We start from the raw sequence: 15,981 nt of genomic DNA, 5'->3' as shown, positions 1-15,981 counted from the left end.
AAGATCAAGATTTCCAACAAGACTCAGAGAATGTCAGGCCCAATGCTCACAAATCAGGCACTTTCTCAAAACAAAGCTGTGCAAATAAGCTACCGTGTGTTTCTTTTGCAAATGATTAGAATTCCAACCACTATGGCAATGGCAATCGTAACACAACAATCCTCCCAGGCCACAAACCCGAGGCCTCCTCACACCTTGCCTCGAATGAGCAGCTGAGTCCCGCCTGTCCACAGCCTCTGTGTCCCTCCCACAGCCTCTGCCCCGCACCTGCCCCGGCCTTTCTTCACCTTCTCCTTGCTGGACTAACGGCTTCCCACCTGACCTCCTTTTCTATACCCACCGTCCACACCGCTACCAAAGTGAACTTCCCAGCACATAAATATTGGCCAAGTGGGCCGCCTGGTGGCTCAGTCAGTCGAGCATCGGCCTCTTGGTTTGGGCTCCGGTCGTGTTCCCACAGCTGCGTGATCGAGCCCCGCGTCGTGCTCCATGCGCTCAGTGCGGAGTTGGCTTCGGAGTCTTCCTCCCTGTCCCACCCCACTCGCACCTGCGCGCTCTAAAATAATACATTTTTTCAAAAATGGGCCAAGCCATTCCCCTACACAGGCAGCCTTCACTGTCTGCACACACTGAGCACGGACTGTCTCTGAGCTCGGCTCGGTGCCAACTCTGAGACGTAGGAGAACTGTATTTCAGAAACAGAGTGCTCCGTCCCTCTTCGGCATTTTCAGACACGAGGACAACAGGGCAGCTGCGACTGCCGCAGACGTAAACACAACGTGCGGCGTGGTGGCCGCCTGGCCCTAAAGCCAGCCCTGCCAGCGTGTCAGCCGGCACCTACCGAACCTGGGCTGACTCGCACAACCCACTGGAACTAGGAGACTGGAACAGAAGTGACACTGTCCATTCCTAACCTGTGCCTCGGGAGAGCTGCCCTGGCGCTTCTGGTAGCCCAGGACAGCCACGTGAGAAGTCCACGGGCACTGTCAGAGATGTGGCGAAGGGGAACAGACGCCCTGCCACATCCCGAGACTCCATGGGAAGAGAGGCCCCGCTAAGCCCAGCCTTTCAGCCATCCCTTCCAAGGTGCCAGGGGACGGCTTGTCAGCTGGCCTCGCTTGCGACAGAATCCCCAAACTGAGCCCCGTCAATCCAAAGAGCTGTGAGGCCAAAATGGCTACTGATTTAAGGCGCTAAGTTTTGGGGCACCCCAGCAACAGGTAATGAACACCTCTCTGTCCCACCTCCTAGCTCCTTGAAAGCAAAGTGTTATACACCTCCACGGCCCCAGGACCTAAGACCTGGCATAAAAACAGGCCTTAGGAATCGTTTGCAAATACATTAATCTCATAGGAAAACAAATTATTTTAAAGTTCCTACATGGCTGACAAAATCTTCTAAAATCTTGTACTGAGCTGAATATTGTCTCCTATATATTCATGTCCACCCAAAATGTGACCTTAAAATGATGTCGCACTGGTTAGAGTGGGTCCTAAATCCAATGACCTGGATCTTTTTAAAAAGGTCCAGCAAAGGGACACCCGGGTGACTCAGTGGGTTAAACATCTGCCTTCAGCTCAGGTCATGATCCCAGGATCCTGGGATGGAGCCCCTCACTGGGCTCTCTGCTGCTTCTCCCTCTACCGGCCGCTCCCCCTGCTCATGCATGCTCACTCTCTCTCTGGCAAAAAAAATCTTTAAAAAAAAAAAAAAAAAAAAAAAAGGCCAAGTGAAGACACAGGGGAAACGGACGGACAACGGAGGCGGACTGGCACGACACAGTTCCAAGCCAAGACACACCAAGGACCGCCAGGAGCTACCAGGAAGCGGGGCAGCCGGCATGGAAGGCTTCTCCCCTAGAGCTTTCAGAGGAAGCACGGACTGCAGACACCGTGAGCTCAGACTTCTGGCCTCCGGAACCGGAAGAAAACGGATTTCTATCATGGTATTTGCTCTCCGAGCCCCAGCGCCACCAGCACAAACCTGAGCCCGGGCGGGGGGTCATTACCAGGCCCCCAGCGGCTGATAAACTGGCTGGAAGACTCGGGTCCGAGTCATCTCATGCTCCTCTCCATGATGACTTAATTATTTTATGGTTACTTAATTATTTTATTACAGACACTTAACAGTGTCTGTCACAAAGCATCCACAAAGGATTCCTATTCCTTTTCCGCAAAGAATTAGCAAGCAGAATCGGTTTTCCCAGGTTAAGACCAAATATGCTGGTTTAGTCCACGTGCCCGTGTGAGCGGAGTGGACATGCGACTCGTCTCAGCCCCTGCGACCCCGCGGCTTCCACGCCCGACGCTGCCTCCAGCCTCCCCAGCCAGGGCCCCCGCCGCCCCCCAGCCCCGGCCGCGCCCTCCGCACCGCACCGCCCTGACCTGCGGCAGGATGACTTTCTTCAGCTGCTCCTGGGTGAAGTGCCCCACGTAGGCCTCCAGGTGGGACAGCAGCACCATCCGCACGTGCTCCTCGTGCACCTCGAACAGCTGCAGCAGCACCGGGATCACCCGCGACTGGAACAGGGCCGGCGACAGCAGACAAGGCGGCTCCCCCGGTGCAGTGTCTGCGCCCGTCAGAGGCAGGGACAGAGGAAAAGGCGAACTGTCACTTCCGGGAAAGGGGCACAGAGAATCCACAGGCCGAGCGCAGGACTCGCCGCATACTCTCAGCACTCCTCCGTATGAGTTCTCGGGGCCAAACCAAACGAAACCTTCTTGGTTGCCCCAAATCACTCACGGCTCAGTTTTCTCAAACACACTGTACTTGTAGAAATATTTTTGAGACACAGGATCAGACTCAACGGAACAAAGCAAGCCTGTATTTTCACTGACTCCTGAATCAGTTACTCTGTCCATGCTGGTGTAATCGGGAATTTCATACACTAGATGAGATCAATAGGGCTGCTTCGCTTCTACCTGCCCAACGAGGAGGTGGCAAGTGTCCCAGTGGGACTTGACGCTGGGGGTCCTCCCCTCCTGCCAGTTACGGCAGTGGTTACCAGAGAGACACCCTGTCGTCATTTGGGGACCGTTACAAACAAGGATCGACGCAGTCCCGCAGGCCCATTTGTAAAAGGCTCCCCAGGTGACTGAGAAGCACACCCCGCTGCGTGTTCGACCCAGCAAGAACTACAAAGAAAAAACTCCGGGAATGGCAAAGGATATAAGGAAATTCTACGTTGTAAGAGAGTTACTTATAATGCTGCTTTGCTGGATCGAGATCTTTCAAGAAAAGAAATTCTGAAAGCAGAATCCCACCTAACACGGAATTCCACAGAGCGACGTTAACGCTCTGCTCTCTAACCTGGTACGCAGCCGTCCACAGTGCTTGCGAAGCTACGGAGGGTCCGAACAACACCCTCATTTCACACTCAGAGAAAAACAGAAATTCCAAGTAGGAAAGTTCCTTCTAGGCTTTCCAGTCTTTCCACTGGAAACACAAACTAAATGGGTGGCTCTTGGGGAGTCAGAAGGCACAGGCCTCGCTGCAAATGCAAAGTCCTGTGAGGACGGAGCCTTCTCCTGACACTCCACGTGCGTCTCCTCTTCTAGCCGTACACATGTGGGGACTCGTTTTCCAGAAGACCTGACTCTCCAGGGGAGGCTCCTTAATGACCCAGTGGGCTCCGGAAGCCCGCCCTGAGTCAGAATGGTCACTTGGGCCAACAACTGTTCTCAGAGACATGCCTAACCCCACCTGGCAGGAATCTCCCTCGGCTCTAACAAGGGCTCGTCATGCCCAAACTCCTTAATGACCGATCATCCTTTGAAAAACATTCACCTTTTTTGGGGCCGAGCAGATGAGGAAGGAAACTCTTCACAGCGACGGGCTCCGCGAACACCAGCTGGTTCAGCAGCAGAGGCACCAAGCGCGACGCTATCAGCTCCTCCGACAGGCCGCTGACTCTGTCCAGCAGGAACCTGGCGGCAGACCAGAGGAGCCTGGGAACCTGGGGGTGACCTTTCAGACACAGCCCTCTCCGACCTCGCTCCCAGGGTGTGGAGGGGGGGCACAGGGAACTGCAGCCCGGGAAGGTGAACGGGTGCTGCCGAGGATTTTAGGAAAAACGCAGAGAGTGCGAGACAAGGCTGCCGGCACGCAGACAAGCTCCGACCTGAGCTAGGGAAGTGTTCTCCAAACTGCCCCGTGTTTACGGCGCCAGGGTCCTCTCCCCCAGTAAGCCAGGAGCTTCCTAGCCAATTAAAAGGACTTTCGGCAAATTTAAAAAATGTAGGGTATGAAATTGTCTCGAGTGTCCACAGTAAATAAAAATACAAGCTTTTGTTACTAAACTTCCTAAAATAACACACGCACTGTGTGTGAAGAACACACCGGTGTCCTGGGCCCCTGGTAGCTCATCGGGTCAGCAGCTGACTCCTGACTTCGGCTCGGGTCACTCTCTCGGGGTCGTGGGACTGATTCCCGTGTTGGGCTCTGTACTTGGGATTCTCCCTCTCTCCCTCTGCCCCAAGCCCTGCTCTCTCTCTCTCAAGTAAGTAAATCTTTAAAACAAGGGGGAAAAAAAAAGACACAGGCATTAGGAAGTCACGGGGGCAAATTCCCCCTACAGTGTCGCCAGCGGCAGACTGTGCCTCTCGCTGCCCCCAGCGGCTGTCACCCCGCAGCCCGGCCTCCTCGGGCCCGCAGCCTGGACGGCGCCCTGCTCTGCGCCCCGAGCCCTGCTCCCCCAGCCAGAAGCCCGGCTCACGTCTCTTCCATTCGGAACACATCCCTCCCATCTCCACTGCCTTCTCCGGCTACTCTGTGCTCTTTCTTCTCGGAAGTTTGTCTCGGGAGGTTCTCCCCAGAGTTCACTCCCTCGCTCCCGTCCCTTCGGAGCTCACCTGTGGCCTGGCTCCCCTCCCCGCAGCGGCTCCTCCTCAGCCGAGGCCGCCGGTGCCTCTGCCGGGAACACCGGGCTTGTGCACATTCTCTGGCCCTCCTGTCCCCATCACTGCTTTGTCGCACCGGTCAGCCACCCCCTTACCAGGCTGGGTGGCTGCCCCCAGGTTACAGTTTGGGCACTGGGTGTCCCCCAAGCCTCCACTTTCTCTGCAGGCTGCGGCGCCCTAGTCCTCACTGCTGGCTCCACGGCCGCCGCCGTCTCTCCGGGGCCTGTGTGGCCAGGAGCCCACGCGCATCTCTGCCCACAGCCCCACAGACTGCACAGGGACCCTTGACTCCACACTGCTTGTGCCCAGCAGCTGGGGCCTCTCCTGAGGGATTCTCTCATGCTCTTGGGGATCACCACTAAGGGCTTGCCAATCTGACGGCAGAAGGCCCCCTTATCTGTGCCTTCACTGTACCGCTGGAGCCGGCTATGGTCTATAGACTGACCCAAGCCCCCAGAAGAGCTCAGGCCGCGCCCTCCACAGACACCGGAGTGATCAGCCCCGGAGAGGTAACCGTCTCACGGCTGCTTTCACGGCTTTGATGCCTGAAGCCCACTGCTTACCGATAGTGTCACTGGTCCTCACCGGCCCCCACTCCGGGAGGGTGCCCATCTCTCACTCATCCCTGCCTGGGGCTCTGCGCTCCGACAGGACCAGTTGCTGGCGGTGCCATGCTTGGCTCACACCACGCCCTGCCTCTGTGCGTTAGTTCACGCTGTCCTGGGGCCCACACCACCTCCTCCCTCCCCTCTGGGGTCTCAGGACGCCCCCCGCAAGCTCATCACGGTTTCCCCCACCAGAACCAACCGTCCATCCCAGGGCCTACCAGGAGGCCAACACAAAGGATGTCCAACAAGCTCGGTCCGAGAAAGTAAGCGTGGACTCATCTCTCCAGAACACCCCAAGTGATTACATGGACTTAATCCAAGTTACTGAATTGTAAGCCCTTCACTTTCTGAACTTACTTGAAAAATTCCGTTTTCTCCTCTTCACTCTTCAATGTTAAACTTTTCAAGAAATTCACAACTTCTAGAAAATCATTCCTAAATGCCAAAGAGGAAAAAAAATGTGCAGGACAACAGGTTAGAGAAGGCACGTTAAATACCGAAGCCGTAACCACACACCACACTATGCTAATGGGCAAGGAAGCATTCTCCTGTGCCACTTCAAGGACAAGCAGTCATGAGACACAGGCCATGAGCCAGCCGTGGAGAATCCAACATTTTAAGAGCAGCAACGAGATCTGTGAAGCGGATACGTGCTTCAGCGCCCACGGTGTGCAAACACACCCTCCCAGACCCGGTGCGGTCAGAGTCCTCTGAGCTTCTGCTGCAACAGGATGTGGTGACATGAACTGTCCTGAGAGCACTGGTACTGGGTGACCGAGCGCCACCAGCAGCGGTTGGACCTCCAGTCTGCTCTGGGCAGGAAGGACTCTGGGAGGCTTGGGCAAAGAGACACCTCTCGTGCCAGTCACAGGAATCTTCCCACTGCTCCTGCCCGAAGCAGGGAGGAGGGTGAGAGGTCAGCAGGCGCACACTGCTCAGCCCCAGGGAAGCGCTCCTCCAGTCCTCCCATCCTACGGGAGTCCTCCCATCCTACGGGACGGGGCTGCTGGCCCATCCGCATGCAGCCCCGCCAGCACGGCCGCCCCCCGCATCTCCACGTCTTACATCAACACCCCTTTCCCTCTGGCTCAGCAGCAGAGAAAAGCAAACGTCTGTCTAATCCAGTGGGCTCCCACGTAAGCAGCAAGCTTCAGAAGAGGGAGCCAGTGTGGGTTTTGGCTTTCTCTCCCATCTCTGCTTCAAATACAATTCTTACTAACAACTCTGACCACCAGTGATGAGATAATCTACTTGCTGTAAAGGACTGTCCTTTGTAGAGATCTTGTATCAAGGTAAATTAAATATTGGTATGAATTATATGAAAGGACACAGAAATGCCTCTCTTAAAAGACTCTTGTAACGAGAAAGGTTTTGAACAGTTTCTTTGAAATGTAAACAATAAATAAAATTCTAATAACCAGAGTGACACTACCCCTCTGCCTTAAATAACGCGGCCCGAGTCCTACCCCAGAGGTCCGTGCCCCCCTCCCAGGATCACGTCAGCTTTCGCTCCGCTCTGGGCTTCCCGGGGCTCTCCAACTGCACACTAGGGTCTTCGGTTTCAAAACAACATAAGATCGATTTCCCTACTAAAAGCTGCGACTCTGGGCGGTGGAAAGGAGGAGGAGGAGGACACACAGTTAGGACTGACCTTGACGAGAGGTTCGAAACCATCTCTGAGTCCAGCGACAGGGCAACCACTCTAGCGCGCCCCCCTCTAACCGCCTCTGCGCTCCTCTTCCACCGTGTTACTAAACCAAGAAGACAATCTTCTGCCTGAAGAAAAACGAGCTCCTCTCCCCCAACAAGAAAAATTTCAACAGTAACAAACTCTTGTCAACAACAGGATGGCGGCAGGGAGTCGGCTCCCTGACGGCTGCCAACGGCGGACACAGCCTCGCCTCTGCACGGACCCAAGTCCTAAGGGCCCTGGGCTGCGGCCTCCAGACTCCAGCCTTCGCCACAGTTAAAATCCCTCAGACTTCCTGTGGTAAGACCCCGAGAGGCAGCGCACCGCGGCCCTCTGCTGCCCCACGTGGACGCGATCGAACCTCTCCTGACCGCCAGCGGCAAGCACAGGCCGGAGCGCGCGCCTGGGGCCGCCACACGGCACGGCCGGACGCGGGGTCCGAGTGCAGGCTGGCAGCGGGGACAGCCCGCCAGGCGCCCTCACCTGAAGAAGTCATGGGACAGTAAGGTGCGGAGCGCTGGCCGACATTTTGGAAGGGGATTCAGCAAGGCTGAGTGCAAGGTCTGTTGCAAGCTGGAGAGAACGTCCGCTGAAACTGAAATCCAGAGCGACAGTTAGTTTCCAATGCCTTCTCCCTCCTTCCAGGACCTCTATAGCTGGAGACTGACGAGAGCAAAAACCAACCTGTAAAAGCCCAAACAAACAAAGGCCTGGCTGTTGCCAAAGAGCTTCCTGCTCGCCTGAAGCCAGACTCCGCGGCCGGAGCAGAAAACGCAGCTGCCCACGCAGCCAGCACTGCCGCCCCCGGGCCTTGCCGCGGAGCCCCTCACCCCCGGGCTGTCCTGTCTGGAGGACAAGCTCAGCCGGGGGAAGGCTGGAGAGGCGGCAGGTCCCTAGGCCTCTCCCACCAGGTTCCTCATCCCCAGAACACAGCAGGTTGCTGGGACGACTGTGTTTTCCGATCTCCCAAGGATGGCACGTGATTACCACCCATCCAGACTCAGTGGGGTAGTAAGTTTGGCCCCACGAGGGAGGCCTTAGGGCCCTAAGGGTGTAATTCTCAAGTATTTCTAGGCTGAGACAATTCCGAGTCAGCAGCTGAATGATGCTCGTGACTCCAGAACACTGCAGACGCGGGGGGCGGAACCGCATCAGAGCTGCGACCTGGCCAGCAGGGGACTCCCGGGGTGGGCCTCCCGCGCCCCCGCCCGTCAGCAGGTGGGCAGCTGAAGGCCTGGGGGGCTGGAGCAGAGTGAAGCAGGCTCCAAGCGGCCGCTGAGAGCTCAAGAGAGAAGAAAACAGCGTGCTCAGGAGCCTGGGCTCTCCGGGGCCGCGAAAGAAAAGGCAGTAAGTACATTATACCAAGAAGAAAAAAATCGAAAGGGCTCCGAAAGAATAAGGGAATGTTAGGCTTGCTTTGGATTAATAAAAAAATGTTGAATCCTCCTCTTTCCTTCAGATCTCTCCGCATCAGTCTGTACCAGCGCTCACTTCCGCGCTGGCCCAGTAAGGAACGGAGGCTTTAGCCCGCAAGGACCAATCCCAGTAAGTATCCCGAGAGTGACCGTGGATACCCAGAGTCAGAGCTGAAGGTGGCTCCTACTTAAAATGCTTTAAGTCCGCAAAGTAAAGAAATCAGAGCTTCTTCCAGCAGGGAAACTGCTGTTAAGATCTGCCCTAGACAGGTTATTTGTAAGCAACAGGTTCCTTCCTGCGATCAAAGATTGCAGTCCTTTGAATCCACACAGAACAGGCTGTGAATGACCTTCCTACTTATTCTGTGGATGTAGCGGGACAATCCCGACTCACCCTGTCCGCTTAAGATTGTGAGCAAACTTTCCACCAGTGTCCCAAAAGCATAGGCGTCCCGGGCATGTCCGTGTGACTCGGGCAGGGTCGTGAATTCTGGAGACTGAAAGCAGGAAAGATGATTAAAACTAGAGAATCTGCCTTACAAACCAGATCTCAGTTTTCTCTGAAGCCCTCCCTCATATCTGCATTTATGACACTCCAAGCTAACCTCAGGTACCAGCCACGAGCCTACAGGCTTCCACAGGATGAGGGAAAGGAATTTATCAAAGACTTAAAAATATCAAACAAGGGCAAAAAGAAAACAAAAGGGCTATATAGGATATGTCTGTGGCTTTCAAAAATATTTCTGACTGCAACCCAGATTTTAAAAATTTTTGTTATTATTATTGTTAGTGGCAGCAGTCCATACACATATGTATAAATACACACAATGCAAACAAAAGTTTCATAAAACAATGCTCAGCCTTACTACCTACAGAACGTAATGAGATTTTCTATTTTACTCCTTTTTCTCAAAGCTTGTCAGAACCTCTAACTTGATTTAAGACCCCAAAATCAGTCTGAAAAACACTAGTACATACACACGGTTCCGATCTGGATCAACAGGGCTTATTTCAAGTCTTGGGCCTATACTCAGCTTTGGAGTTGGGTCTGTTTCCCGTAAAGCAGTTAAATGTGTCTCTGGGGATCACTGTCTGTTTACAGTAGTTACGAAAACAAATTTAGAGGAAGCAACTTCCTCACATTTACTGGTAAATACAATCTTTCTTCACCAGCAGCTGGCGGTGAAGACAAGAAACAAAACAGAATAGGAAGGTTCATCGACTTGGCAGGGCAATCTGCAGAGGGAACCTTCGTCACACAAGATCATTAATGCCAATAATCACTCTGCTGTGGCTCGGGGAGTCCCAGCTCATAACCGACAGGCCGATGCGTGGCTCAGGGGAAGCGCGGGAAGGGCGGGGGCGCTGCGTCCCCAGCTCTTTGGGCTTCCAGCAACATACAAAGACCACGAAGCGGGGACGAAGCACCGGCCCTCTCTCTTTACACAGTACCACAGGCGTCCGTACCTCCGAAAGGAAGTGGACTGTCAAGAAAACGGCTCCCTGCTGTGGTGATGCGATTAGTCTGAGAAGCTGTCATGGCCAAAGGCATCCAACTTGGCCAAGAAAGAGGGGGCAGACGAAAGGTTACGTTTCATACTCAGTTACACAAAGAAGCCTTCGTTACAGCTGAAGCGTATCATCTTACCATCTCTTCAGGAGGGACAGATGCTGGGTCTCTGACTGACTGAATACTCCTCAGAAACTAGAGAAATAAATTAAGGAAAATAATTCATACATAGGTTTGGTGAACCAATCTCTTACACCAAGTTACAGAAGCAACCAGCAATGGGAACAGCAGCAAAGACGCCTTCACACCAGTGCTGCATGTTAAATACACAATTTGCAATCTGCTGATTGGAACGGGAATACAGGACCTGGCACAGCGCCAGGCTCAGAACCCCGCGAGGTTCCTCGCCTCACCCCTCCGCCGCGCAGGCGCCCTCTGCTGTTCGGAGGCTTCTCTGCACCTCACTCCCTTGCACCAGTCACCAGGGATGCGTCTTTCTTATCCTGCCTAGTTATTGACAAATAAAAGGCTTTTCTAACATAGAACAAATCCCTCATTAATCTTCTGGCCGAGTCAAGTCAATCTGAAGGCTCACTGCCACAGGAGATAGAAAAGTTGAGGACTTTATGAGCTACACAGATGATGTCCACGAAACAAGGACATTGATTCACTGATTCGAAGACCATTGTTCAAGAGCTTCTATGTCCCAAACGCCACTCAAGGCACGAGAAATACAAAAGGAATATGACGAACTCCCTGCCCCAGCCAGGTGCTCACAACCGAGAAGCAAACTAGCAATCTGAGTGACGTGCTGAGTGCCGTGAAGCACAGGGGGAGGGACAGACTTCGCTGGGGAGGGAACACCCAGGGGAGGGTGGCAGGAAGAGACTCGGCTAGACTGGAGACTTCTGGCTTTATGTTCCATCCTCCAGAGAGCCGCGGGACTGAGGCGCGCAGCAACGGAATGGGCAAGGGCAGAAGAGGTGCGGGATACCGGCCCTGAGAGAACACGGGGGTGGCCAGAGTGCAGCTCAGTGCCTGGATGTGGCATGTGAGGCCGAAGGGAGGCTGAGGAAGAGCCTGCGGAGGGCCTCCCAGGCCACGGTGAAGACTCGGGAACGTGAGTCACAGGATGACTTACGTGCTGTTACACTAACCGGATGTAAGGTGAATGCTGAGAAGAAAGGGACTGACTGGGACAGAAATGTGATTAGAGGAGCACCTCTGTGGTGGAAGGAGCATCTGAACTGGGCAAGAGGCCACGAGGGTGCACATTTAACGTGGCTCACGTGTGTAAGCCCCACAAGAGAACGGGGAAACCAGACAGAGCCAGTCAGTCAGCGAGCTGCCGTTTCCACAGGGCTGCCATGAGGGGCCTGGTTTGGTGTTGTTCTGTTTTTCAGAAAGAGCAAGCCTAGTGGCAACAGGTAAAATGGTGAAAACAAGAAACAAAACAGAAGAGAATGGTTCATCCACTGAGGAGGGAAATTTGTAGATCCTGGTCAGACAAACCGTGAAGAGGTACAGAGGCAGCGACAACAGAGCCCGCCGCGAGGATTAAGATGAGCGGGTCTCGACTCCGGCTGGCAGGACAGTGTGTGACTGTGGACACCGTGGACGGCTGTAAACGAACACTTGTTCCGTACCTAATGCACGCCAGGCACCACTCTGGGAGAGACTAAATCTAAGAGACTCTCTCCCCCTCAAGAAGCTCAAACACTGGCAAAGAAAACAGACACACGAAGGTCATTTCAACACTTGACATTAGCTGATGTGATTAAGTGCCGGTACTCGAGCAGCAGAGGGTAGACACGTTCCATGAAAAAGTTGACCGAGCCAGTTCACCTCTCAGTCTCAGTTTCCTCAGCGACCAAATCGGGAGACAAGAATGGAGGCGGGGGCCCCTCTGAAGAGTAAGGCCCCGTGTTCTGGGAACACGAGCACCGACAGCGAAGTCACGTCCCCAGACCTACGCTCGCCCTAGCGCTGCTCAAAGTCCCCAGGCAGGACTCACAGACCAACATGCTACCGAGTTCTGAGTGGCACCGAGGGCCCATCCCCTGGCTTACCTCGGCAGTGGCCTGAGGAACTTTGCAGACGGTTTCCATCCCTCCCAGCTTCCAGTGCCCGTCCTCGCTCACAAACACCGAGGATGAGCAGACGTTGTTGTGTGTCAGCTGTCCCTGGAGAAAAGAACAGGAGGAGGCTGCCGCGAGAATTGCTGAAGCAGGAGTTTGAAAAACTAAATACTGAACACCAGGAAGAGATACGGGAGTCATCCCACTCGCGGCGCGGTAAATGGAAGGACGACCTGAAGGAATGAGGGACGGAATAAGCCTGGCTCAGCCCCGTGAGGCCGGGGAGCACGCGACGGCAACGGAGGCTCTTCTCTGCCGCCCGTCCCTGCTCCCACCGGCGTCAGGAGAACCACGTTCCTCAAACGTGAGGTCACACGTCGTTACCGCCTACATCGTTTGCTTCAGTCCTTTAACGATAAAGTTTACCTTTGCTCCCACAGGCTACTGTATTGTTTTTCTCCTCTGAGTTCTTTCTCACCTAAATTCTATCACGGACCCAGACCCACTTCACCTGAAATCTTGTCAGCAGGCATTTAAAAATCCTGCTCGAGTTGCTTAGAACAGCTCTGTTGCTGTGTTTCTAGATTCTCTTCCCCTTTTCCACAAATACTGGTCTTCTATATTCTTGCCAATTTTTGTGGCACATGCCACCTAAAGAGCAAAGACCCCGAACCCTGATATGGATAAATACTGAAAGGCGATTACTACTCTTGAGGTCTGTATTCTGTACCGCTCCACATAGCTTTAAAATGAGGGCTTTTGTGAAGACCACTTTCAAACAAGGGAGCATTGAAACCAGATTTGGATACTGCCAGAATATAGTTTTGAAACAAGTCTAGGACGTGGTCTGTCCACTCTACATTTTCCTGGGCAGTTGCACCTTTAAAAACCCTTTTGGTAGATGAGGATTGTCAGGGAGGAGAAATGAAGAAGCTATATTAATTTCTGGTGAGTAAGACTTGGGGAATGTTGGGCAATGACAAAAGAAATAAATGACTGTCGGTTAGGAAAAAAAAAAAATCCTGCTCGAAGAAGAGGGAAATGGAATTTTCCCCCAGACCACAGAAGTGCCAAAATTTAAAACTATTAAAAAAAAACCAAACCAGTCAAATAAATAAGAAGAAAATGAGAACAGGATAGAAGTGTATTTTGTTCCAAACCAAGAATCATTTCAGTAGACAAATGTATTTTAAATATTCTATTCACTAGGTCAAGTATGTGCAAATTTTGATAGGAAATGCTCCAAGATACATATATATATTCTAAAGGAAGGTTCAGAACAGGGTGTATGGTGTTTTTACATTTGAAAAAAACAAAGGAGAATAAGCAGAGGGACATGTGGTTCACATACACAGCGACCCTCTCTGGACTAAGGCTGATCACCGCGGGGGCTTCTGCACAGAGGTAAGGCGCTGCATTCGGGGAGGGGGGCTTACTCTTCCCTGCATGTGCTCTCACCCCATCCAAACTTTCTACCATGTGCATGTACCTGCTCCAACAAAGAAAATACTCCTTCATGTGAAGCACTAGTAATTCTTCTTTATATGAATCTTAGACATATATGTATTTTTCAAAGATTTTATTTATTTGACAGACAGAGATCACAAGCAGGCAGAAAGGCAGGCAGAGAGAGAGGGGGAAGCAGGCTCTCCGCGGAGCAGGGACCCTGATGTGGGGCTCGATCCCAGGACCCTGGGATCATGACCTGAGCCGAAGGCAGAGGCTTTAACTCACTGAGCCACCCAGGTGCCCTGTATCTTAGACATATTTTTAAGAGGTGATAAATCCAAGGTGATATCTGGAATCTGTCTCCAATTGACAGAAAAAGTTAAAAAAAAAAATACACTAAGATGAGTCAAATGCAAGTGTTTCTAACCTGTGACTGGTAACTTTTCATCTCAGAGGACTGCCAAAGGCCTCACTCAGTACTTAATGGAATGTAAATTCCATTAAGAAATAGCTCAACAGGGGCGCCTGGGTGGCTTGGTGGGTTAAGCGGCTGCCTTCGGCTCAGGTCATGATCCCAGGGTCCTGGGATCGAGCCCCGCATTGGGCTCTCTGCTCGGCGGGGAGCCTGCTTCCCTCTCTCTCTCTCTCTCTCTGCCTACTTGTGATCTCTCTCTGCCAAATAAATAAATGAAATCTTTAAAAAAAAAAAAAAAAAAAAAGAAATAGCTCAACAGAGGCTCCTGGGTGGCTCAGTGGGTTAGGCCTCTGCCTTCGGCTCAGGTCATGATCCCAAGGTCCTGGGACTGAGCCCCACATCAGGCTCTCTGCTCAGCAGGGAGCCTGCTTCCTCTCCTCTCTCTGCCTGCCTCTCTGCCTACTTGTGATCTCTGTCTGTCAAATAAATAAATAAAATCTTAAAAAAAAAAAAAAAGCTCAATAATACAGTCACAAAATAGACCAAAAGTAAACCTAAGACTATATGCTTATCCTCTTAAGAGCAAACCTGACCACAGTGTTAAGAGGCTGTCTCCTGGGGCGCCCGGGTGGCTCAGTTGGTTTAGCGTCCGCCTTTGGCTCAGGTCGAGATCCTGGGATCCTGGGATCGAGTCCCCATGGAGCATCCTTCTCCTCCCTCTCCTCCATCTCCTCCCTCTCTCACTGTCCCCCTCCCACTCTCTCTCAAATAAATAAATAACCTTAAAAAAAAAAAAAGAGGCCATCTCTCAGTAGACACCCACTCAAATGAGAACAGGTGTGTAAAGCTCTGCCTTTTCCTAAGAAATGGTCATTTCTTCCTTCAAAATCTAAAATGTCACAGAACTCTGGGGACCGAACAGGAACTCTGGTTTACAGCAACACTGATGTTAAGGCTTTCTCTTTTCTTAAGAACAATAATACCCGATGCAAGTGTTTTCAGGTAAAGATTTCCCCCAAACCAGAGGGAGACGGTGGTAAACCGAAATAAAGTCCTGTAAAAATAAAGTTCTATAAAAAACTGGCCAGAGAAGCCCTTGCCCACTGCACACATGACCTATCTGGAGCCCTTCTCGTGCCTTCCAACGAGCTCGTCTCCCGCAGGAAGATTCACGTGAGAATTTCTGTACCTCCCCTAACTTAGAAACACTCCCACACATGCCAGCCCTCCGGTCTGTGTCAAGGCCCCGGGGCAGCCTGCGTCCGCGGTACTTACTCTGTCGTGAAGGAAGATGAGAGCCAGCAGGATGTCGTAGATGCCAGCACAGACCTCGGCGGAAGACAGCATTTCTAAAGCCACTTCCAGAGGCTGCACTCGCTCAGTGACTAAATGAATCCCATCTGCCTCCACAGTGCAAGACAAAAACCTTAGCAGGCAAGGGTGACGGAGTGTCTTCAAATGCTTTAAAGATACAAACGCAAGGGTTGGGAGAGTTAGTGACTCAGAACCAGACTAACTGCAGTTTCTCACACATCGCGGTCAGAGTCAGAACACGGTTACTTCTGTTCAAGGTCCCTCCCAGCTCCCTACTTTCCTCACCTCCCCCCCTAAATTTCAAATAAGACACAGGAAAATCTATGACCTGTTCTGACTTCATTCACTTTACCAACATTTAAATGATTCTACAGAGACTTCCAGTTCACTTCAGACAGCGTAAGCCCCCAGGAGCCCGGGCCTCTCCACGATACCACCATACACTCTGAACAAAGTATGGCAACAGCCACCTGAGAGCTCGGCAAGGTAAACAAGAGCACGCAGACTAAACAGGGCAGTCAAGATTAGCAGAAGAGACCCCCGTGGGAGCAGGTGTCTGGTTTAGGGCCAGCCCTTCTCACAGCTGTGCGCTGAAGGCAGCCCC

General features: G+C 52.6%; 1 protein-coding gene across 1 annotated transcript in view; it reads right to left on the bottom strand.

Annotated features, from left to right (window-relative positions):
* The window catches only part of SCYL3 (SCY1 like pseudokinase 3), a 43,173-nt gene that overhangs the window by 12,522 nt on the left and 14,670 nt on the right, over positions 1 to 15,981 (bottom strand). Inside the window, 8 exon segments of the mRNA XM_045983198.1 lie at positions 2,385 to 2,569; positions 3,787 to 3,926; positions 5,864 to 5,941; positions 7,680 to 7,791; positions 9,006 to 9,108; positions 10,260 to 10,316; positions 12,191 to 12,304; positions 15,339 to 15,524. Coding sequence (XP_045839154.1) covers positions 2,385 to 2,569; positions 3,787 to 3,926; positions 5,864 to 5,941; positions 7,680 to 7,791; positions 9,006 to 9,108; positions 10,260 to 10,316; positions 12,191 to 12,304; positions 15,339 to 15,524 — 975 coding nt within the window.

The sequence above is a fragment of the Meles meles genome, chromosome 17, assembly GCF_922984935.1.
Source record: "Meles meles chromosome 17, mMelMel3.1 paternal haplotype, whole genome shotgun sequence".
In the NCBI taxonomy this organism is placed as follows: Eukaryota; Metazoa; Chordata; class Mammalia; order Carnivora; family Mustelidae; genus Meles; species Meles meles.
Note: the sequence above shows the minus strand (reverse complement) of the source record. Positions and strands in the feature narration are given on the sequence as shown.